At 49.2% G+C, this 24407-nt stretch overlaps 1 protein-coding gene across 1 annotated transcript in view; it reads right to left on the reverse strand.

The window, feature by feature from the left end:
• Positions 1–24407, reverse strand: part of ADAMTS14 (ADAM metallopeptidase with thrombospondin type 1 motif, 14) — a gene marked incomplete at its 5' end in the record, with an annotated part of 36409 nt that overhangs the window by 3789 nt on the left and 8213 nt on the right. The window contains 19 exon segments of the mRNA XM_010021085.1: positions 67–225; positions 1151–1261; positions 1722–1848; positions 2219–2426; positions 2569–2701; positions 3318–3483; positions 4154–4317; positions 4474–4557; positions 4694–4817; positions 5031–5164; positions 5957–6132; positions 6354–6502; positions 7860–7973; positions 8107–8239; positions 8970–9113; positions 9288–9393; positions 14169–14316; positions 16333–16416; positions 24128–24343. Coding sequence (XP_010019387.1) covers positions 67–225; positions 1151–1261; positions 1722–1848; positions 2219–2426; positions 2569–2701; positions 3318–3483; positions 4154–4317; positions 4474–4557; positions 4694–4817; positions 5031–5164; positions 5957–6132; positions 6354–6502; positions 7860–7973; positions 8107–8239; positions 8970–9113; positions 9288–9393; positions 14169–14316; positions 16333–16416; positions 24128–24343 — 2680 coding nt within the window.

The following is a 24407-nucleotide window of genomic DNA, read 5'->3' on the forward strand; positions in this document are numbered from 1 at the left end:
TGGGGCCCCCGCCAGGTCCCCTCTGGGCAGAGGCAGTGGGGTAGGGGGAGAGCAGTGGAGCAGGACTGGGAGCAGCAGTTCCTGGGGGAGCCCTGGGGCTGGTGGTGGAAGATGCTTTCTTGCCACAGGATTCACAGCAGAGCTTGTTGTAGCCAGGGATGGAGCAGTAGCGAGCCAGGACCTCCATCTGGCAGAAGATGGACTTGTCCCCAAGGCAGGGTTCCCCTGGAGAAGGACAGAGCAGTGTCAGACAGCATGAAAGATGATGGCATTGCTCCCACCCCTGCACCTTTCTAATCATAGAATAGAATCAGCTAGGTTGGAAAACACCTTTAAGATCATCAAGTCCAACCGTTACCCCAGGACTGCCAAGACCACCATTAAACCATGTCACTGAAGGCCTCATCTACATGAATTTTGAACACTTTCAGGGATGGTGACTCCACCACTTCCCTGGGCAGCCTGTTCCAATGCCTGATTACCCTTTCTGTGAAGAAATTATTCCTAATATCCAATCTAAACCTCCCCTAGTACAGCTTGAGGCTGTTACCTCTTGTCCTATCACTCGTTATCCTACATGCTATCACATCGTTCCGATGGTCCCAAAGGCAACGAGGTGCCCCCTTTGCAGCCTCCTGTCAAACCTACTATTGCTTTCTGCCCCAGGGCAACAATGCTGGCAATGCTTGCATAGGAAGGGGGGACGAGGGAGTTGGAAAACAAAGTGGTCAAGGTTTCTGTGCATGGGAGAAAAGAACAGAGAGTAAGGGATGCTCCAAACCAGCATCTTAAACCAGATAGTGATGCATCTCACCCCAGCTATGAAATGCTCCAAAAGACAGAAGCCATCTCTCTATTGATGCAGGCTGAAAAAAAGTTCAAGGTAAAAAGGAAAGGGCATAAAATGCAGGAGGCAAAGGGAAGCGCAACACGGTGCCCAGCCAAAGGCAATGGAAACTGTAATATCCCAGACTCCACAAGGTGGCAACCGAGCAAAGCGCAAGCAGAGGCATCACGAATGCAGCAGCAGAGGGCAAAACTCCCCAGAACCACTGCTGGATGTGTGTCTTCTCTCCAACCCGCCTGTGTTTCCAGGGAGAGCAGTAGAAGCCCTTGGGAGCATCACCCTCACGTGAGAAGAGACACTTACTGGAGGAGATCTTGCTAACAGGGTTTTCGTCCCCATCGTGGGGCACTCGCTGCCCTTTGGACGTGCCATGGTCACTGGTGTCAGTGCTGGTGGTGACGCCGGAGAGCTTCTCTGTGGAGAAAGCACTATGATGTCCAGTTGCCCCAGGAGGCTGGGGGCACTTGAAATAGCTTAGTATGGTATTTTGGTGGGGATTTTTTTGTTTTAAGGGATATCCTTAAAAATGAGATCCCCTGGGGAGCAGCCAGTTGGCTCAGCACTTAAGGCATCCAAAAAATCCCAAGATGAACTCCAGCGTGCCCATCTCTATTGTATCCTTCAGTTCATCACATCCTCAAACTGCCATAAACCCCAACACTATCTACAGCAAATATCCCAGCCGAGAACAGAAATGCGCAATATTTAGGCTGGCCTTTAACCATTTCTCTGCCAGCAGCACTAGGGATGTTCAACCCAACCTTCTTTGCTGGCATCCCCCTGAAGCTGAGATGGGCTGGAGGCATGCATGAAGGTTGGTTCCTGCCAGTACATGCCCAACACAAGCACCATCTCCTCCTGTTCATCCTCTCACCCGGGCAGACGGCCACATGGCAGCCCTGGACGGCCTCCGGCTTGTCCCCATCGCAGCGCCCGCCGCTCTCGTTGCCTTTGCACACCACTTGCCGCTGCTGCACGCCTTCCCCGCAGCTCGCCGAGCACTGTGCCCAGGCACACAGGCAGACAGACAGACAGACAGCAATGGGGTGAGGGAACCAGCATGCCCCAACAGCCACCTGAGACATATTTGCACGTATTTGCAGATACAACTCCTCAGGTGGATGTTGCTTTCTAATAAAGGCTTTCCCTCTCCCTTTGTAGCAACCCCACCACTGCACTCTACCAGGGTGCACAGCGATGTTATCCCTTGTCTAATTCTGCGTTTCCCCACAAACCTCAGTGAAAACATCAATTGTACCTTTATCACCATCCCTACAAGAGCAGCCTGCTCTGGCCTTCACACCCAGCTCCTGTACCCCTTCTCCTGACCCTGCTGTGCACCAGGGGACTTCCCCACCCCTCTCAGCTCACCTCCGACCAGGCGCCCGTCCTCCACTGTGCAGGGCAGGGCAGGCGGCTGCAGGGCCGACGCGTCTCCGGCCGCTCCCCAGGGCAGTACTTGGTGTGCAGGGTACGGTTGGTGCCATCCTGCAGGCGCTGCACACACTGCACCACCCTTGCCTGCACCCCCAGCTTGCCACAGGACCTGCTGCAAGCGCCCCACTCCTCAGCCACCCAGCTGCCAGCAGGGAGAAGACGGATACAACAAAGGTGTTAGAGGAGACACCCACACTAGGAAGTAGCTGGTACACTCCCAACGCAGCCCATAATACCCCCATAGGGGAGATGAAAGCACCTCAGGCCAGCCAGGGCGTACTTACGCTGGCTGGGAGCACTCCTGGAGGTTACAGCGCCGCCGGATCGGCTTCGGCTTCTTGCCGTTGTCACAGAAGTTTCTATGCACCATCCGGTTGTCACTTTTCCGCCGGCAGCCGTACTTGGTGTACTGGATGCCTGGCAGGTCACAGCATGGGTGGTGAGGCAAAGGGTGCACGGGTCCCATCAGCTCCCCACCCAGTTCCTCTCCTGCATCCCTGAAGGACATGTGCTCTCAGATGTCACCACTCAGGTGGGACCCAAGCAGCACTCCACCCAGGCTTTAGGAGCAGTCACCTGTGAGATCACTATTCCGTGGCCCAAATCCACTTAAAAACAGCCAAGGAATTAAAAAATCATAGCAGGTACATGGATAGACCGACACAGGTACGCAAACATGACCACATATGCCTGTTTTCATAACACATCTGAAAAGACATTTCATAAGACATTGATGATCTTAAGATCCTTTCCAACCTTAACCGTCCTATGATTCTATGATAAAATGCTCACCTAAACTGCACTGCAAGAGGTGCAAAGAACATGGGTATGGGTGTGGAGAAGAAAGCCAGGCCTCCAAGCAGTAGCAGGTCTAGGTCTAAGGCTTTGCAATGTGTGATCTTGTGGAGAAACACTTTAAAACAGCATCTGCATGTTTCCAAACCAGAGATGTCCCAAGGGGCTCATGCACCGCCTAACACACCCAAGCACCATCCCAAGCACGCACTGTAGGCTGCTATGAAGGGAAAGCTACCTCCTCCGCATGCCTTGGAGCACTGAGACCAGCTCTTGAGGGCCCACTCATAGGAATCCATCTCCTCCAGGAGCACGTTGTTGTTTCCAATCATAGGCAGCAGGTCCTCATGGATGATGTACCGGTACATCAGGCTGCTCCTCGCCTCCTCCTCCTGAGGGATGACCTGCAGGCAGAGAGAGGACAATTGAAGAGAGGGAAGGAGAAGGAGGAGTGATGTCATGGGAGAGGGAAGGGAAGAGGAGGTCATTAAAGAAAAAAGTGAATAATGGTTCAGTACACACAGATGTAGGAGAAACAAACCCCATTATTACCTCAAACATGATTAGGTGGACTCTGAACGTAGAATCTACCCTTTGGGAGCACACCTTTCTGGTGTGGAGTAAAACACTGCCCAAACTGCCCAGCTCTCTAGCCTTGGGTCATGTGCCCCTGGCCTCTCCTCTGACTTGCAAAACCACAGCCTATGCCCAAAGCCAGCTTCGACCAAGGGAATGGACAGGAGTGCAGACCTATCCTTCTGCATGTACCCAGGGAACCCAATCCCTAACTACCCAAAATACCAGTATAACTAAAATGAGATGTGGAGTCATAAGCAATCGCTGCACAGAGCACAATACGGTTAGCCACAAAGGCAAGCTCCCAAGCAATGTGTCCTGCACACACCTCATTGCCTCTTGCTTTTGGCTAGCTCATTCATCCGGTTTTAATGACATGCCCTACATCCTTTCTTTACTGAAGTCCTTCCATCATCCCATCTCAGACCACATTCCCTCTCTGGACTACAGGGTAATGGCCATCCGCATACCCCCAGAGCATGTGTCAGCCAGACTTACCAAAACACTGATGGCGTCATGCAGAGGACCACTGGTTTTCAGGCTCTCCTTGCCATGTTCAACAGTGTATTCCCATTCCAATCCCATCTCAATGAACACATGGCTTTTGGCTTCTTTGCCCTTGGCATTAAGGACGAAGTTACCTGTGGCTTGATTCTTAACAGCTGGAGGAGAAAGGAGGTATTTCAACATAATTTCCTCTGATCACTGCCTTTGAATGACTGGAATGACCAAAATAAGACTCTTTGGGTGGGAGCTGTTAGAATAGGGCCAAGAAAAAGGTAGTGGGTGAAGGGAGAGGTGAACTACAGCATACTCACCAATGCTATGGGATGTCGGCTCCATCTCTTCTATCTGAAGGTGCCTTGCTCCAGCTGGAATCTCAAACATCTTCAAGACACTTGCTGAAAGACAGGCAGGAAGGATGGAGGGAAGAGAAAGGGCAGGTTTTCTCCAACCAGACACACATCCGCTCACACCCACATGTGAATCCAGCTGACCCTGACTGAATCCACTCCCAAATCAATTCAGCCTGCTCACCCGGCTGCTTGGGGGTCTTGGCCAGCGTGCCCTTCACTGTCCGGCAGTGGGAATTGTCCCCTCCACAGACCCCACACTTGTCGTCCTGCTTCAGGGAGCCGACCTCCTTGTCACAACCAACATGCTGTCACCCATGGTGAAGACAAGCACAGAGTTACATGTCTTGCAGCCCACCCCATGTTCCACCATCCCCATAGCCCTTTGCTGCTCTTAGGGTCAGTCCCCAGGCTAAAACATGCATCCCCATGGGACAGTGAACGGGTCAAAGGGATGCAGAAGCTTCCTCCTGGACAGGCAAAGGACAAGGACAGTGATGCAGCAGCTGTCAGCTCCTCACCACGCACTCGCCGCGGACGCAGATGCTGTATGGGTCTCGGTAGCTGCACCGGGTACCGTCATGAACAACCTGATTCATGAACACCACATCCCCCGTTCCCTCAGACTGGCAGATCAGCTCACACTTCTGAGCATCTGAGGCAAAATAAAAAGTAAAGGGAAAAAAAAAAAAGGTTTGTGGAAATACATTAGGTTGACTGAAGAGAGAAACCCATCTCAGCTTGTAAACCTGAGCACAGCCAGATTTTCAAAGCACAGCCTATTCATAAGCCTTACTTTGCTGCATCTTTTTCCTGCTCAAGAGCCTGCACTTTTGCACAGCAGACTCAGAAAATTAAAAGAAGGTGGCTGGACAGGATACACTATGAAAAACGATAATGCAAGACACTTGGCTGTGTGCATGAGGAATACCAAGCCAGGCTCCCATCCCAGCCTGGAGCAGCACATTCCCCCACTGTGGCTCCGGGAGCAAGCAGGCAGGGCCATCACCCCACCATCTCCAAGGAAAACAAGTCCTCTGCCTGCCAAAGCACACAGAAAGTGGCAATAAAACTTTTAAATTAGCACAAACAGAGTTATCTCTAGCTACCATTACAAGGGGTTCTCATTTTCCTAGTGCAGGAGAAGCACGGAAAGATTTGAACATGGGCTCATCTTCTCAGCCCAGCACTTTGAGACACAGGAACCAGAGTAACGTCTGGGTTTCCCTGTGGGACACCTGAGGGCAAGCATAAGAGATCGATTTTAAAGACCTGGCTGCTTGATGCTGGTTTACTGCACTCTAGCGTCCACCTCGGGAGCTTTCCACAACCCAACATCTGTGCAGCTGGCAGTCTCCATTCCATGGTGATGGCCACCAGCGCAGCCTACTCCAGGGGAGAAGGCAATATGGCTACTGCTCCTTTGCTAGGACCTGCTGCCACTCACCGTCATGATGCTCATAGGGAAGCCAGGAGTGCTTGCTGTTCTGGTGGGTGTAGTAGGAATTGCGCTTGGAGCACTGCTGTGCACGGAAATCCTGGTAGGGCCCCGGGCACTCTTCAGCATTGCACACTTGGTACTCGTAGGTGGATCCTGGACAGTGACGCCCGCCATATGCCGGGCTGAAAAGTAAAGCAGGTATGTTAAAAGAGTGTTAGGGTTGAGGGGGGATGCTGTTCAAACACAACACAGCTCAGTGCCCAAATGCATGGCACAGGTCATGCAGGAGCAGACGTCCCATCCCCACCCAGCGAGCACAGAAGAGGAAGAGCGAGGAACCTCTGGCTCTCAGCCGCTGTGTTTTACCCCCACTAAAAGACAGGGAGGCAGAGACCAAACGTACGGTGGGTTGTCACAGCTCCGGCTGCGAGTGCGCACGCCTCCACCACAGGTCCTGGAGCACGAGCCAAACTTGGACCAGGAGCTCCAGCTGCCGTCCTGGCTGTAAGGCTGCTCCGACGTCTTCCAGATGCAGTGACCTTTGAAGCACCACTAGAAGGGAAGAGAAAGACAGGTGGCTTTGCTCCAAGAGCCCAGCACAGCTCTACAGCCAGGACTCACAGCAGAAAATGCAGCAGAAGAACAGGAATAAGCAGGGCAGGTTCCCAACACATCTGTACTTGAATCTGATATAGAAAAGCCTGCACAGTGGCGGTTTATATCAGCTGGGAAGCTGGCAGCTGGGTCATACTGTCGTGGTTTTCTCTGAGGTTTACTAGTTTGCAAGTGTTTTGGTTTTTTAAACTATAGCTGGAAAAGTGGGCAATGGAGGAGATTTGATTTGCTCCAGATATGACATGCGAGCCACACAGCTGCACAGACGGAGGTCAGACCCATGCAAAAGGCTGCTAAAGGCACAAGACTGGCAAAGATCCCTCTGCAAAACAAATCCCTTTGGATTTCTTTCTGTTACACTGTATTTTTGAGCTCTTGGGCTGGTTTTCTGTCTGCAAACACACTGCCTCTTTCTCCCTATGCTGATCCTTGGACTGGCAGTGAATTACACCTAGGTCCGGGACTGGATCAGCCTGGGGGATGTCTCCCTGCTGGCACAGGGGGATGAATCCAAACTTTTGCACAGAGCACAGCAGCAAACTGTTTTGTTTTCGGTAAACAAAATAAAGAGCTCCACACTTCTCCCCAGGCATGTACGCTATGCCTGGCATGAAGCTGCAGTGTCACCCCATGGGCACCCAGACCTTGGGTTTAACTCCAGCCCTGGGGAAAAGCTAACGGTGCCTTCAGTGGCCACTGCAACACAGACAGAGAAGGTGCCAGAAGAGGCAAAACACTGACCAGCCCATGGACCTAGCAGTCTAAATGCTGCAGTCCCCTGGAGCCATGTGCCAGCACGATGTGTAAAACATCTGTACACATTTCAAAAAGCCTCATTTTGGAAGCTTTTGGCAAAGCATCTTTGAAGCACTAGAGAAGGCTGCATTCTCAGCAAGATTGCTGGGATTTATACAGAAACTCATCAAAAAGCATTGGATACTCTACCCCCAGCCATTCTCTGGCAAAGAACCACCCAAAACTTACATGAGCCAGCAGCTTTTCCAGCTATCCACACTTTCATACTGCACTAACAGGCATGCTAAGAGAGCCTAAAGTAAAAGCTGATGCCATCATGACATTGTATGTGCAATGATACCACCACTCTTTTGCCAGGTGACAAAACAGTCCTGCTTCTCTGCAGAGCAGGCAGATCAGAAGAAAAACAAAGTCCTCATCTGAGCACAAACTGGGGAAAATGAGAAACACCAGCTAAGAACCAGGCACCCGCTGTCTGCTGCCCTCAAGGGTGTCGCTGTCCCCTTCCAAGGAGGGGACATGACGGACCAGCCCCTACCTTGCCTGGAGAGCACTCGGTCCCATCCAAGGGTGGTCCCTTCTTGGTCTTGCAGAAGTAGGGGTTATCTGGGTGGCTGCACCACAGCTGCTTGCAGGGGTCAAAGGTGCGGAACTGGGGAGCACAGAGGAGCTGGGCTGGGACGGCAGCGGCATGTCCCAGCAGGCTCACAGCACCCCTCCTTGCCCCGCAGCGCCTGGCTAGGGGTCCTGGGGGGTGGCGATGCAGCCGTGCAACCCCTACTCACCGCAGTGCATGTTTTGTAGCCCACTCCAAAGTCAAAGCGGCACTGCTCGTCCATGGAGTAGTTAATGCCTGGCAGCTCGGGTAATGTGGGCCACTGGTGCTCAAAGGGGTCATCCAGGAGGCAGTCGTAAGAGCTGCAGAGATGCAGGGCAGAGGCAAAACAGTCAGACATGGAGGGTTTCCCTTCTTCACACCCCACCCTCCCTCACCTCCAGCTCTCTCTCCAATTCAGATATTGGAAAATCTGAATTATCTTGGCGCTGATGCTAACTATCCACCACTGCAAAACATGTGTCCAGCAAAGACCAACTGTGCAGAGTCCCCTAAAGACAAGCACTCCTCTGCTGCCTGCAGCTCCCTAGGGAAAAGAGCACCTTGGCACTAATGGGTACTTCCACTGCCACCTGCTTTCCTGATACTCTTTTTAGCCCCGACATAGAAACCTCCTGGCCCATTTCTACAGCTTCTTATTATGCAGCACAGAACGTTTTAAAGCCTAAAGTGGAAACCACACAGGCTGCCCAAACCAAATGGCAAAAATATCTGAGATCTGGATCTGGGCTTCACCAGCACAGACCTTCAAACTACGGCTCTGTTGACAATTCCAGCTTTCATCAGGCTCCTATTTCCTCCAGCCCCCACAGCCCAAAATGAATTTAGACTCGAGGAAGGAACCAAAGCTGTTAGTAGAAGAAAAAAGGAAAATAACTTCATGAAGACCCATTTTTACTATTCTAGCCAAAACAAGCAGTCCCAATGGGGATCTGTCCACTGCTTGCTTCATGCAGGAGCTGCTGGGTAGAAAATGCAGGCAGTGCCACCATCTGAAGGGAGAATAGTCCCTCCAGGTTAAAACTGACTTACTGAATGTAGCGGTTGAGTTCCTGCTTGCTGCAGCGGGACCAGTGGTAGCGATGGAAGGCAGCCTGAACCAGTGGTGCCATGATGCTCCCCATGCTGGTCTCATCAGCGCAGCGATTGCCCTGGCCGTCATGCTCCATGCCTAACCTGGTGGGAAAAGCCAGCGTAAAGTCAGGTTCCAGGGCAATTTACACCAGCCCATTAGGGGCCACAGTGGTACATACGTCTGCACCAGCAGAAAGTCCCTTTTGCAAAGTAAGGGGTACCACCATGCCTTTTCCCACCAAGGAAGGGGACAGTCTCCTCTCCTCCATGACTTACACATGCCCAGTTTCATGGGCAACGACGAATGCCTAGGAGAAGCCATCTTCATGGTTGAGGGTGCAGCTGCGCAGTGGGTGGCACATCCCTGTCACCGGTGCATAGCCTGGGGCAAGAGAGAAGGGAAGGACGGAGGAAGAGAGAAGAGAGAAAACCTTTGAGAGGGGGGTGAAAAAATAAAACATTTAAAAAACACACCAAAACCAAACCCTGCAGCCTGGCTTCACTGCAACAGGAGGAGAAAATAAAGAGGAAGGTGCTGAGAAGCCGGTCACTTCGACAGCAGCCCAAGGACTTCCTCATCAATATGACCATCCAGGCTGCCAGTGACAAAAGCAGGCTGGGGTTATGCTGAGGCTCACCGATACCTCTCTCCCTTCATGCCAATATACCTGGGTCAGCAAGGGGACCCATGGGTGCTTTATTGGTGTTGGTGACCACCACCTCCCAGCCCAGAAATAGCATTCCCCGCATTCACCTTTACTAGAAAGACATAAAGAAGAAAGGAAGAAAGAGAATGAAAGGCACAAGATGTCCCCCAGAGCCCCACCAAAAATACAGCCTCGCTCACCGCAGGCTGTGGGGACCCCTGCGATGTACCCACACATGCACCCACACAAGGCATGCACCCACACAGGCTAGGGGGCACCCCCCCACTAAATACAGCTGGAGAGGACCATGCACCTCCCCAGCCCTCGATCAAGTGCAGTGCAGTGGGGCAGCTGCGGGCAGAGAAGCCTTCCCCCCACCATTCAGCAATGCATCATCTCAATTTTGGATTATTTTGCTTCCCATATTATTTCTGTCCAATTCAATTAATAACTTGGCACCTTCTAGAATTTACTTTCCAATTTTTCTTTTATTTTTTTTTTTTAAGACTGACCCTTTTTGGCATCAAGCGATATGAAGTTAGTGAAGGAAGGACTTACAGGTCCAAGTAGCAAAAGCAGAACAGGACCATGCTGGAGAACTCTGCCCTGGGGATAGGGATGCTCAAAGGCGAAAGCTCACTGAGCCAACAGGGACGCAGAGCTGCATTAGTAGAGGGGTCCTGATGAGCTTGGGGTGGATGCACACCCCTACACCTGCGCACACCCTGGCCAAAACATGGGGTCCATGGAGCACACGTGCCACCATCCTTGTGGGCCACACCAAGCCAGTGGTTTATGACTAATTGCCCTGGAAGAGGGTGAAGAGGAAAGGATGGGATTGCTCTCAGCTTAATTCCCAAGCTGAACAAGTGGGTGGGTCCCAGCACCACAGCTGGCCAAGGACAATAGATTAAAGGAAACAATAAAAGGCTTCCAACAGCTCTGCCCTGAAGTCAACAGTAGTTGACTTTGCGGGTGCACTGAGTGGATCAGATGCCTGATGGGACAAGAGATGGGTTGCTGCTGCACTACTGGACACCCAGAAGTTACCATCACCCCAGGCATAAAGCAAAACCAAGGCAGTTTGGGGCAAGTGTTTCCCTTAATATTTCTATTTATCAGCTGAGCAGAGATCTTCCAGGGTGACCATCTGCTCTGGAAGTTCTAAAGGAAACTTCTCTCATCATAATAATTTAATTTTTCAAAACAAGCTCAGATACAAGCTTTTGAAGGGCTCATTCACACAGTATTTTGTGGGAAGCAATGAATGCATTTTTGCCTGTGCTCCAAGTGAGGAAGTTGGGTGAACCCAAGCTACTGAGCAAAAAGTCCAAGATTGAATAAACACCCAATTCTCATCATGTGCAGACCAAATTCACTTGTGCCTGCAAAATACCATGTAACCTAAGGGAAACACCCGCAATGGCAAGGATCTCCTCAAAGAAGCCTGCTTCAATAAATACACTTGGGGTTTTATTTAATGAGGGAAGCATTTGTTTTCCATCTTCCTCCCCACATTCAAGTGGACATTGAGACTTACTTCAATGAACAAATAAACTGAAACATCTTAAGAAAGAAAGTGAAGAAATTACATGCTCAGTGGATAAGGCAGTCAAAAGGAAAGCAAAAGGTAACAGGCCAAACTAAGACCTTGAGAGAGAGAATCAGATAATTGGGTTTAACCATACAGTAACGACTCAAATTCTGGATAGAACATTTTAAAAGATTCCCCCATGAAACTTTCCATAAGAAAGAGTTAAGATGTGGAAAGTTTTCTGTATAAGGGGAGAGCACATGTAGTTTGTCTAGGATGAAAAGAGGACAAATTCCCAACCAAAAAGGCTCTGAATGTCTGGATGCGAGATGGGACAAAGGAATATGAAAACGTGGATGCTCAGGAAGGCAGATACTACCTTCTCATAACTAAGACTTGAGTGAGAACTGGAAGGAGCATAAAGGCTTTTCCACAGGATAACGATGGCAAGAAGTAACTACCTGGAAAATACTCAATTGGTAAAGACTAGATCAGCCTGCAAACACTTAGCACACACACATAGGAGAAGCATATGTCCTCACCATACAGGCAAGACACCAGTCAGTCTCTTGCTTCCTCCAAATGCACTTTCTTCTTCTTTGTGGACATTTCCTACCTGCTTTCAGACTCTCTGACCTTCTACATGGACCCCCATTCTGCTCAAAGGCCAGCCGTAGGTGATTACAGGGAAACAAATTAAATCTAAGCAAAAGCATCCTTCAGCCTGGGCCAGAAATTTACAGCCTATCTGCCACCGCCAAGAGGCATTTCTCTTTTGAGGGCAGGGGTTTATCTGCAACCCACATGCGAGGGCAGCACAGCTCAGCTGTCCCTCCCAGAGCTTCCCCTTCACACTTTTCAGCTTCCCTTGATTCCCAAAGCAACAACAGCATCAGCTTCTCAGAATTTCTCCACATTGACTGTGATTGCTCCTATCCCCATCAAGAGATGCCATTAGCAGGGCTCTTGCCAGCACCAAGAAGTTTTTGTAAACCTCCTAAGGACTCAGCTTGGACCTGGAACAAAGAGCTACACCACAAGACTGCAACACTTTGCAAGGGCTTGCATCCAGTGCTGAGCTAGACCAGATGCTGGTCTGGTTTACTAGCCAAGGGGACATGACATGACACAGAAATAGGTACAAGCAATGTGTGGTGGGGATGTGATGATGAGCATGGTTGGCTTGCTGGCATGGAAATAGCCCGGGCTAAGAGGACACCGCAGGTTAATGAGTCAGATTCAGCCCTGTCTCCGTTAGTTATTGGGCGCAGAAGTGTAAGGAGTGATGAGGCATCAAGCTAAGCACAGGCTTAACATTTAGACTCCATTCCTAGGTCCCTGGGACTTCATATTCATTGGCTTTCTTTCTCCTGGCTTGTTGATTTGGGCTGCAGGGTCTTTGGAGCGGGACCACCTCTGCCTTCAGCTCAGCTTCAGGACATGTATGAGCATGCCTGATGCTTCCCAACCAGCACATACACATACAGCACTGGCTAAAGAAGCCAGCAGGCATTTGTCACCACCTCAGCAAGCCACATAAGATACCATCAGGAAACATCTGCCATGAGCAAGTATTGGAGGTGCCACAGTCTGGTCCTTCATTGCATGTAGCCCTGAACTGAAAAGGGGCAAAAGGGATATACAAGGACTTTGTTTTGAGGAAAAGAAGCAACAGTGAGCAAAGTGTTACTATTCTAACAGCCCAGTGAGAGGGCAGTTCCCAGTGGGTGAGAAGCTCCTGCGTCTTATGCCATGCAACACGGCCAGGAAAGGACACAGCAGCCATGGGGACTTCTACAGAAAGCAAACCTCCATCCCAGAGATGTGTGAAAAGCAGGGAGCCAGATCCACAGGGAATACAGGAAGGAGCTGGAACAAGCACACCTACAGCAGGGCTACTCCATTGATCTCATGACTCCTTCCCACCAAGGGGGAGTTCAGTGAGCCTCCTCCTTTTGCCAACATGCCAAAAAAGGTCCTCTCACCAATGCCTTTGGACACAGTCACTTTGCCAGGAAAGGTCTAGAAAAATGAAACAAAACCTGGTATTTCACCAGACAAGGAGCCCAAGGCAGGTCAACGGCTCACCAGGGAGGTTGTTGGCAAAACCCAAGCTCTGCTCTTTGAAGACCAACAGCATGTTCAAGAGGGCTTCCAGCTAGATATCTCCTGTGGTTCATCCCCTGCTGTGGGGACACCCTTTTCAGGGAGGTAATCAAGTTGAGGACAAGACTCCTTCTCTATCTCTCCTTCCTTCCACACGCACCGGAAGGACTTGCACTATAAATCAGTGTGACGTTACCAGCATGTTCGTGGCATGAAATGGAACCTCCTGATGAGAAATTCATCTTTCCACCAGCATGGCTTTTCTGCATTTTTAATGGAGCTGTGAAACACCAGAAGTTTTTCCTGAAAGTTTTTTTTGTTTTTTGCCTAGGTCTCTTAACTTCTCAGACCATGCCAGCACAGCCCCTGCACCAGAAGGGCAAGAGAACTATTGCCATTGCCCCTACAGACTGCAGTAAGACATCTTATTAGGGCCAGGCTTTATTCAATGCTCCCAGGCCTAAGTCCCAAGAGGGCCAATAAACCGACCCATGTAAAACCAGACTGTGAAGGTCCTCTAGAGGACAGAAGGGACTGACTGGCCCTGTGAAGTTCCCCATGGCTTTCTATCTTTTTAATGTTATTTTTAAACTTTTTAAGGCACTTTGGGACAAATGGAGGTTTGGTGCATGAATCCACAATAAGGGCAGAATTAATAAAGATTATTTTTCTATCTATCTGTTCAGGTTGATGCTTTGGATTAATTCTGTCCTTCTACTTCACATTAAAAAAATACCAATTTTCATAACCTTTTTCTGGACCCTGCTGGCCAAGAATCAGATTGTGTTTGCAAGAAGTCCTCTCCCCTTGCTGGCTTTCCCCCAGCAAACTGCACATACCTGATCGAGATGAATACAGTACCTTGCATACCTGCGGGACCAAAATCTTGCCTGGTGAGAAATACAGCGTGGTCGTGGTACTCAGCATGTTCTGGGTCGGAGCGCTGCTGTGAGTGAGCCCAGCGGCAGACCTGCTCCAAGCTCCGAGATGGGTTCCCTCGCTCTATCAGGCTGACTGACTGGGTGAAGAATTAAAGAAAAGAATAAAAAGACATGGGTAAGCTAGTGGAGGAGAAGGAACCTGCAACAAGAGTTTGGGGTTGGAAAGACTACTAAGCAGTGCTTCTCCATCATTAGAAGCAATGAAATCCCACTTGGCATCTGCAAAGCATCTGGCACTTTTTTAAACTTAAAAACGCCAAAGAAATCACTCCCACAAATGGATGTGGTCTCATACAAGAGGGTATATGACCCTCTCCGGTCACAGGAGTGCTTGGGGCAGCAGTATACAAAAGAAGATAACAGCTGGGAAGCAAAGAGGATTTAGATTTCCAGCTCCTGCACAAGCTCCTCATCAAGACTTCACAAGATGTTGATGCTCAGCAATAAGCAGAGCAATGCTCCCCTGTAAAACTTTGACCCACAGAGACCAAGACTCTAGTAGAAAGCAGGTGGAAGTGTCCAGGACTGTTTCATAGCTATCACCTTGTCCTTCATCTTTTTTTTTTTGTTGTTGTTGTTCAGTATTAGTATCTTGCAAAATTATGCCCTATAAATTATGTTCTATAAAATAAATAACACTCTCAGGCAGGTACCCACTGAACCACAGCAGTGGGAAGAAAGGTAAGAAATACTGCCCTTCCCCTGGCCCTTGACTGGAAGCCACGGAGGTTTTATCCTACCAAGCGCAAGGTGTGAGATAAAAAGCTGCAGGAGGACTTGCTCAGGAAGCAGCAGACTTAAGTAGTGGTGAGCTGAGATCTCGCCTGGATTCAACCATCTGCTCATTACTTCCTACATCATCCCTGGAACCCAAGCAGCAATGTAGCAGACAAAGCAGCTGCCTCCAGCGGAGGATAAATCATCCTCAACAGAGCCTTTCAGTTCTCCTCTCTTTGGTTACTGGCTGTAACACCACAGCTCTGAATCCCTTCCCCTCCATATATCATCCTCCAGCCCAGAGCACAAACACGACTGGGAGGAACTCCCATGGCTGCGAGGATTATTGAGTTTCCTGCATGGAAATGCAGGTTCGTGGTCCCCCAGAAGCCTCCAAAAATGAGCCAACCTCTGTCCTTGTCCCTGCTGCTGAAAACCTTTCCTGAGTCTCTAGGATGCCCTGGGTTTCTTCCAGCCAAGCAGATTTCTGTAACAAGCAGGGCTTTTTCCAAGACCTCATGGGTCTTATATGTGGACCACACACAGAGACATCACTGTGTTGAGTCACTTGCTAAAATGCTTCATGTAGGATAGGGGCTTGCCACAAAAAGTATAGCAAATCAATTTGTTTTAAAGAAAAACTTCTGGCTGCTGTGCTCAAACGAGCCTTAAAAACATAAATGCAACCTGAGAAACCACAAGAAACCTTCCCACGTTTTTACTGTCCATACCCAAGCCACCTGAGAGCTGCAGGACAGCCAGCAAAACCTTCCAGGGCTGCCAAGTCAAGGCTGGGACACAGGAAATCCTGGCCTTGGCTTCTCCTCACTAATATCCAGCTCCTACCAACTTGGGAAGCCACCTTCCTACATCATTACTTCCTACATCATCCCTTCCTTCCATCACCTACTGCCTCTGAGGAAGCCTCTCGTGGTTCTTCCCACACCGCAGAGCAAGCAGATAAAGGCTGATCACAGTCAACTGCCCTCTCCCCAGGGACCAATCTTTGCCCTGGGGCTGGGCAGCTATGGGGCTCTCCAGACCTTCAGGCTCCAGAAACCAGCCAGATGAGGGCTCAAATTCACCCCTGCTCAGCACAGTTGTCACTTGGGTTTCGACAGCTGACCTGAACAGCCACATTCTTCCAAGCCAGGCCTTACCTAAGTGGTAAATATTACAGTTATGAGACTCTAAGCCATGGCGTCACTTCACTCTTGCCAGCCTTGGGAGAAGCAGCAGCTGCCTGCTGCGCCTACACTGCATTTCAGCAACCCTCCTTTCCTCATGGGGCAGGGCTTAAGCCAGGAAAGCAGCCAGAAAGTAGGGGTCAGCCTGAATAGTGTCTCCTTCTCATCATGTCCAAGCACTATATTTACCTGGCGGTACCCCACCATGATCATCCTGACCAGCACAATGTTGATGTGAACACCCAGGGACTCGTCATGATAAATTTCATCCACCTGAAGAAGGAAGGGAAATGAAACAGAGAAGTTAAGATGATTCCAGCTCTCAAGCCGCTCCTGTCCTTCACACTCCCACCTTCAGCATCCTACCCTGCTTTCCAAGACCAGGTGCAAAGATCTCATCTCCCCATCTTTTTCTTTTTTTTATTATTGTTGTTTTCCCCCATGTAAAACCCATAAAGACAAAAAGCCAGGCTGCAATAAGCCAAATTTTCCCAGGATGGGTGGCTCAGACAGTCGATGACATCACTCGTCAAGAGAACAGAGGAGGGCTGTGTTTCCCACAGGGGCTGCCTCCACCACCAAGCATCTTGCAATGAGCCATTGCCCCATTCAGAGTATGAATTCCTCAGATGGAAGGAAACACTTTGGACTCCAGCATCCTTGTGTTTGGTGGAAAGAAAAATGGCTTTTTGGGGAGAGGCAAGTGATCGTAGGAAAGCAAGGGCATTACTCAGTTATACCAGTGAGTCAAATCTGACCTACTGCTTTGGAAACCCCAGGAGAAGACAACACAATGAAAAGAACAGGGAGGGCTTGTGAGTCAATAAGATATCTATCAACATCGGCTATTAAAAATGACTTTTCAAAGGAAATAATGAGCTATAACCTTTTCCTTATGAGTTTCTAGGATGAATAAACAATTCTACTCCTAAGTGCTACCAAGGGATGGAGACTTCCAGATGAGAAAGGTCCCTGCAAGCTCAGCATAGTGACAGCCAGAGAGGCACTGAACTGGCAGCCATAAACCTATGCAAGCGCAGGAGATCCTGCACCAGCCTTCACCCACCTGCAAAGCACATGTGAAAATACAGCCCAGTGGAAAAAAAAAGAATTTTTAGAGAACGGGACTTTCTTATTCCCCAAAAGTCTCCAAAACGAACACTGACAAAAACGGGGGTTCACTGCAGAAGTCAAGGAAGTAAAATTAAAACCATTTTTAATATTGACTAGAATTAATATTTAAATTAAAATACACTTTTTCAGCTTTGTCCAAGAGAGAAATAATTTGCCTGAGCTCTATCACAGCTCTTCAGACTAGCTGAATATTAGAAAGCCAGATTTATGGAGCTTTTTTATTTTTTTCCTCCATTCTTATTTTTTTTTTTTTTTTAAGCTTGTGTTTGAAGTGGAGGGTTGGGTGACAACTACCCCTTTACTGCTGCCCAAATCCAAGTCAGCCTTTCTCCAGACTGCATGAGTGCTTTATGAGCCCCCTGATTTATAAGCTGTGCATCTGTTTGAAATACCCACTTGGGCCATTTTTAAATGCAAAGACCCAGCATTAACATTTCTCCCTGACAACTAATACTCCCATGGAGCAGCTCCAAGCTTTACAGAGAGGTAATGCAGGTCCTGAGCCCACCACAACTTGAATGCAGCAAAACTGATTAAAACAAAACAAAATTAAAAAAAAAAATCAATACATAAATCACCACCCCGTCCCCATTAATTCATCCCTTTGGATGCACAGTGTGCAAGCCCTGCGGGGTAATTTCTTCATCAGCTTGGAAAGATAACACTGTGCAACCCATCCTCAACTCACCCCTGCTTATGGTGGTTGGGATGCTCCGTCACACTGCACCAGTACCTTTTAAAGGCATTTTGTAAGAATAATGAGAATACAATGGATTTCTTCCAATGCTAATCCTTTTTGGGATGTGCGCCGACAGCAGGAAGGTCATGCAGTGCTGCAGCTGGGCTCCCACTTGCAAACGCTCCTCAGACCTACAGTCCCATCAAATTATGAAGCATCCATCCCAGCAAGGAGCTGCAGCATCCCAAGGGGTCACGCTCAGCCCTGGGGCTGGGATGTAGGAGGCTTTGGCATCCATGATTAAATGTTAGTAAATCTGAAAAGTTCCACATCAGAAGTCTGACCCTTTAGAGAATACTTCAGCCTTAATGAATGTCCTCTGATAGGCAATACAAAAGGGTGAGAAATGGGGGAAGAGAGAGAGAAATGAAAAATATGTTATGCCCTGAACCAGACCTGGTGGGTGGTTCAGGGAACAAGAAGGAAAAGACGGCCATTTCCTTCACCTTCCAAAATCCTTATGCATTTTCCTTCACCACCAGCACTTCTCAAGAACTGGGGTACCATTAAGCCTCTGCTTCAGTCAGCACCTCAGCAACATCCACTGGCACTCTGCTGCTTGCTCCCCACTCCTGAGGACCCCTCAATCCATTGGGTTGAACTATATTCCTGCCTTATGGACCTCTGCCAGGCGGAGCTCCCAGCCAAGCCACTGCCTGACCTTGCTGGGACTTGGAGCATCCAAGAGAGCAGCACAGACCTCTCCCTTCCTGGCTGCGCAGGATATTTTGGCAGGATGCTCAGCAGACCCCGCAAGCAGCAGGAAAGGATGCTCCACAACAACGCCCTGCATGGCAGCCCCAGCCAGCGAAAGCAGTGGAGGTTCACATCCAGGGGAAGAAGATGCACGAGAAGAGGTGCTGTCGGGACAACAGCCTTGCTCTGTGCCAGCAGCCCTACCATGCAGACCTCCTCTCAGCAATGTCTTTTCCTGCCAGTGGTTCAGGAACAGCAATACTTCCCACAGACATTGATAAATAAACTCATCAGCACCCTCCCAGCACAGCACATTCTTCCCCAGCTTTGCTGGAGAACCAGCTACAGACAGTGCAGGACCATGAGCAGCTTAGAAACAGCTCATTAAGGGACTAAGACACAAGAAGCTGTATTATTCTAAGATGGGATTTAATCCCCTAAATCTTCCTTTTAAAGCAGTACTAAAACCCACTCTCCTCCAGCTAGAAGGGAGTAGGTACTGCTCCAGCCTCTGAACCAAAGGGTTAACCCTAAACACCAGCCCCTGTTTTGTCTAGGTGAGGGCAGCAATTTAGGCTGGGATCTGCACCTAACAGATACCAGCTCAGCAGCAACCTTTACATTTAATTCAGAAAGCAGATGTGGAACCAGACTGCCCAATGCAACAGACTTCCCTTAATACCCAGATATAAATAATTGATCGAGAAAGAAAAAAACCAAAAATCTAGAGGGCTTGGTGCTTGCTGCTGCGGTGGCTGTGACCCCAAAGTCCCCAAGTTTCTGGGGGGGCAGCATCAGCAGTGCCCGCATTGCCACTATGCCAGTGCAAGAAGAAGTGGGGATGGAACTAGGGGGAGCAAGCATCACCACCCTGCTCCCCATCAGCCCACCCTGGAGCTGGTTCAAGCCAGCAGAGGGGATGGAAATTGGCCCAGAGAGTGGTTTGCAGGCTTGGCACCACTCCCCTTGCCCTCTGCAGATGCCATTAAGTGAGTCAATGTCTTCAGAGAAAATCCCCCCAGAAAATACTTGCTCAGCAAAGGGCTCCAGTAAAGGGACCTGCTTTCCTGAAGACAGATGGGATAAAGATCTTACCCCTCTCGCCCACATGGTTAGATGCCCAGCCTGTTTAATAGTGTCACCTGGCAAAAAATGCTCTCCTATTTCTTTTAAAAGAGGATTTCTTTTTTTTTCACCTAAACAAGCACAGCCCTTAAAGCTAAACGTGCATTAAGGACAAAACAGCAAGAACAACCAGCCCATGGGACAGACACACACACACACACACATGCACCCCCCATAGGCAACTCCAAAGCCCCAGCCTGAAATGCCAAGTGGACAATGACAATGCTTTACAAAGAATGAGATGAACATGAAAACCCTTTGCATCCTCTCTGAAATGCTCAGTGAATTCACCAAATGCATGGAACCCTCCCCCAGTCCCCCCGCTGGCTCAGGGAGTGAGCAAGGCTGCCTACCTAAATCCCTGCAAGCCTCTGGCCAGCCCTGAGTCTGCAGCCCCAGACACAAGACCTCGACAGCAAACCGCACTGGAAATGTCTAGACCTCGCTGTTCTTCAGGGAAAGAAAACAAAGAGAGAGACATGAGAAGAATTTGCCAAACCAGCAGAATAGCTGACATTTCAAAACCCCAGATTGCTCACTCAGAACAGCCAAGTCATCTTTAGGCTCCTTTCTTTTATTCCCTCCCTCAATTTTCATGCTGGCGGATTCACCCCAAGCCTGATTTCTGGTACTAAGGGGCTAGGAACACAGGCCAAACTCCCCTGACCACATTATCGGGCTTTCTACACACACTTGCATCCCCCATAGGGATGCGCACCCCATGAATACCTGTGTAAGGGCTGACCCACATCATCTACATTTTCGATGCAAAGGAATGGAGGAAAGGGGAGGTTTGCCCTGCAGAGTAAGACTCTAGATTTTATCACAGCTCTCTATGCAACAGGCTATGTTGTCCCAAAAACATAGCAACAAACATATAAGCCTATACACAGGGTGGAAATAGCGTGTGCATGTGTAAGAGATATCAGAGGTATTTTTTGTTACTATTAGTTAGCAAGATGGCTCATGACCCACCAAAAAAACCCCATACACCAGAAGGATTGTAATTTGCCCATTATTTTAGACTGCCCTCCCTCCTGAAACAGCACCAAATCAGTGTCTCGAGCAGTCCACGCTGTGGCTTGGCTTTTTAGATAATTCCAGGTTAAAACTAAAGACAGAAGTTTGATTTATTTTTTTCCCTAACCCTCTGCTCCACAGTCTCACTAGCACTCTTTGTCACTCAGCCCTTGGGAACAATAATTCAGCCAGTGTGCCAGAGGGGACAGGCAAGTTCCAGCATGGAGAGGGCTCTGACTCACAGGGTTTCCCTAGAAACCCGAAACAATGGGAAAACACCAAGTACCTTTGCATCCTTAACCAAATCATGAGCAGTATCCTACACAAACCCCAACAAACCAGTCGACACCAGGGCAAGGCTTAAAATAGCCCATAGCTTGGTTGGTGTCCTCTGAGAGGTACCAGCCCTAGCCTTGAGAGGGGTGAGCAGTGGGAAATCCAGAGGAGAGAACCAAGGATTCCACTGAATGACAAGAGGCTGAAAAGCAAAGTAGGACATAAAATACTTCCTCTCCTCTTCCTCTTACAGGGTGCTGGATCCCCTCCTGGTTCCCAGCCCTTCTCGCACTCTTCAGCACTCACACATCGCAGTCACGGTGGCTGGGGGATGCTGGCTTTGCTTCAGTATCATTGCAATCTCTGTCATGGGCAGCAAGCAGGAGAGGGGAACAGCTTCCCCCAGCTGCCACATCACCAAATGTTCATCCCAAAAGCCCAGTGTCAGGGAGGGGGCCAGGTTTTGCTAGGGTGGATAAAGTGATGCTCAGCTCAGAGTCATGAGATACGCTCAGATGCGCCTTCTCCAGGGTGCACAGTAAGTGATGGCAAAGGATGTGTTTCCCACTCACCCCAACCTGACCCAAAACCCTCTGGCAGTCTCCAAGCCAAGAAGGGAATGCAGGCTGGGAGCTAACAGGGAAGGCAGCCTGCAGGGAAGCTCTTAGGTGCACAAAAGGAGCAGTCATCCTCATGTCAGCTTCCCAGGATAGACACAGTGCTGTTTAATGAATAGCCTGGTATCAATATTTCTGGCAACAAAATAAGGGGGGGAATTATTAAAAAAAATTCTCTGCAATGAATTATTTATCACTGAGCTTCAGCTGACACCAAGTTCCTAATAAAAGGATTTGTGTCTCAGGGAGAGCCCCAGGACCCTACCAACAGCAGCACCATTTTAAGCTGAGCATGCACAGCACCAGGAAGTGGTACTTGTCCCACAACCCACTTGGCACCCAATCAGGATGTCAGCAAAGGACAGTAACATTTATTATCAACTTCCAAGCTCGCTGCCCCCTTTCCTTCGGATATATCTTGATAAGGAAACTCCTGGAAGCTTTCCCAGCTGGCTCCCACACAGCATCTCCCTGTTGTACTCCAGATCAGCTCACTTAGTCCTTTCCTCGTTAGAGGGCTGGCCAAGCCTCTCCTCCTTCCCCTTGCCTCCAACTAATGGGATTAGTGTTCAGCTGTGTGGTCCCAGCACACTCCTCCCCACCAACCCCGGCACCCTCTTCTTTCTCTCCCTCTGCCACCCAGGCCAGAAAGCGGTGGTTTTTTTCTGCTGAATCGGGTATTTTAAGGCAATCTGAGCCAGTAAGGAAACGAGGCGGCGCCAAGAGGAGGCGGACGGAGGTCACAGCAAAGCTGGAAAGAAAACACACTAAACACAGAAAGAAAGAAGGGGAAGGGGGTGGGGGAAGAACATATAGAAGGAAATAATACTTGGGGGAAGTATTTGTTGCATGCATTATCCTGTTTTTCCCCCCTTTTATTGATGCTGCTTCCCCCCCCCTTTATTTAATTCATTAAAGTCTGCAGTGCCGCCTTTACTTGAATAGCAGTGGTCCTCCCTTCTCCCAGCACAGCATCCCGTACATTCACTCCCTGAAAAGTCCTGCCCGTGGGGTATAAACCATGAAATGCGCCTGAAAACCAACCTTTTGATTAGAGCTGACAATCCCCAGGCACTCAAACCGTCTGTCGTTCCCCCCCCCGCCCTGAGATCGGAAAGAGAAAATGACATCATCTCCGACCCCTGTAACGTGGGAAGAGCCTGGGGTCAGAACGGGCAACCCTGTGGTTTCCCCCTTGCAGAAGGATTTAGTAAGCAAATGGGAGAAACTTTCAGAGAGTTAATTGAAGTGATGCTGAGAGCATCCGACCACAGGCATTGGGATAATGCACTGGAGAACAAAATGTTGTAATGAAGGCATTTGCTTTTAAAACCAGTATCTTCTCTATTTGGGATTGTCCACATTACGCTTGGCCTCTAATCTTGCAGATGCTTACCCCTTATGTTGATAATCTCCCCATCGTTACTGGCAATATGGCTCTGAGCTTGCCTACTATGGCAGAAATAACGTCCAAAGAAAACCCAAGCAAGCAACCAAAAAGCAAAAGCATCTTTATAGCTTGGTTAGTTCTCAGCTGGTTGTACCCTTCAAACACTTTCCATCACCATGCAAAAGAGTACTTAAATAAAAATAAATAAATAGAGGCAAGCATAAAGCATGGAAAACAAAACAAAAATGGGAACGCACACAAGAGAGATCTTTGAACATGGACCCTATTTGCAGACGTTCAGGTACCGGTGGAGCAAACCTCCCGCAAGATGACTAGCTGAATAAATATTGATCCTTCCACATCTCTCAGGACTTGGGAAATATGTACATTTTTATCTCAAAAAGGAAAGAAAAGCTGTGAAGCACTGGCTTCCCTGTGCCACTGGGTGAGGAGAGGTGCAGAAGCAGGCTTGCTGTAAAGCTGGTATAAGCTCCTTTTCAAACATGTCTGACTAATCCTCAAGGTGCCCAGGTTTTCCAAGAAAAAACTTCTGAAAATCTATAAAAATCTTTCCCCCGTCAACAAATATTACTCAAAATAAACATCATAATTACAAAATAAAAAAATCAACAACCACTCTCTTTCCTAGCATTTGTTGAGATTTCAGAGATGAGGAGATGGTCTTAGCCAGGAGACACAGATGATGCTCTTGGACTTAGGTGACAGACAGTGACGGCAACCACCACACCAGACCTTGCCACTGTCCAGGGGAACGTGATGGAGAGGAACATAAAAGAGCTCTGCTTTCCACCACTCCAGCTGCCACTATTACATGCCAGAGATGGCTGTGTGAATGCACAGCCAGCCCTTCCTGCAGCACTTTTCCCCCCAACCCTCTTTTTTTCTAGGATAACAGATTTTCAGCATGAGAAAAGCAGTAAACCAAGGGAGGGGTAGGAGCCACGGCCCCCCAGAGCCAAGCCTTACTATGTTCATGAGGGTGAGGACGTAGTTCTGGACATGCTCCTTCCCATGGAAGCGTACAACTGAGTCATCCACTGCCAGCAAGACCTCGATGTTGTAGTCATCCTTCCTGGCATGGCGCCTCTTGCGCTCCACATCCCCCAGCCGCTCCGTCATGAGCTCCAGGGAGTTGGGGAGATCGCCCACCCGCACGCCGGGCACTGAGCAAGGCATGGGAGGCAGAAAAAGAAACAGCCATTGAGATGACCTGACACCACAGTGACACTCCAAAAAAACACAAATT

The sequence above is a fragment of the Nestor notabilis genome, unplaced genomic scaffold, assembly GCF_000696875.1.
Source record: "Nestor notabilis isolate BGI_N333 unplaced genomic scaffold, ASM69687v1 scaffold23928, whole genome shotgun sequence".
NCBI lineage: Eukaryota > Metazoa > Chordata > Aves > Psittaciformes > Psittacidae > Nestor > Nestor notabilis.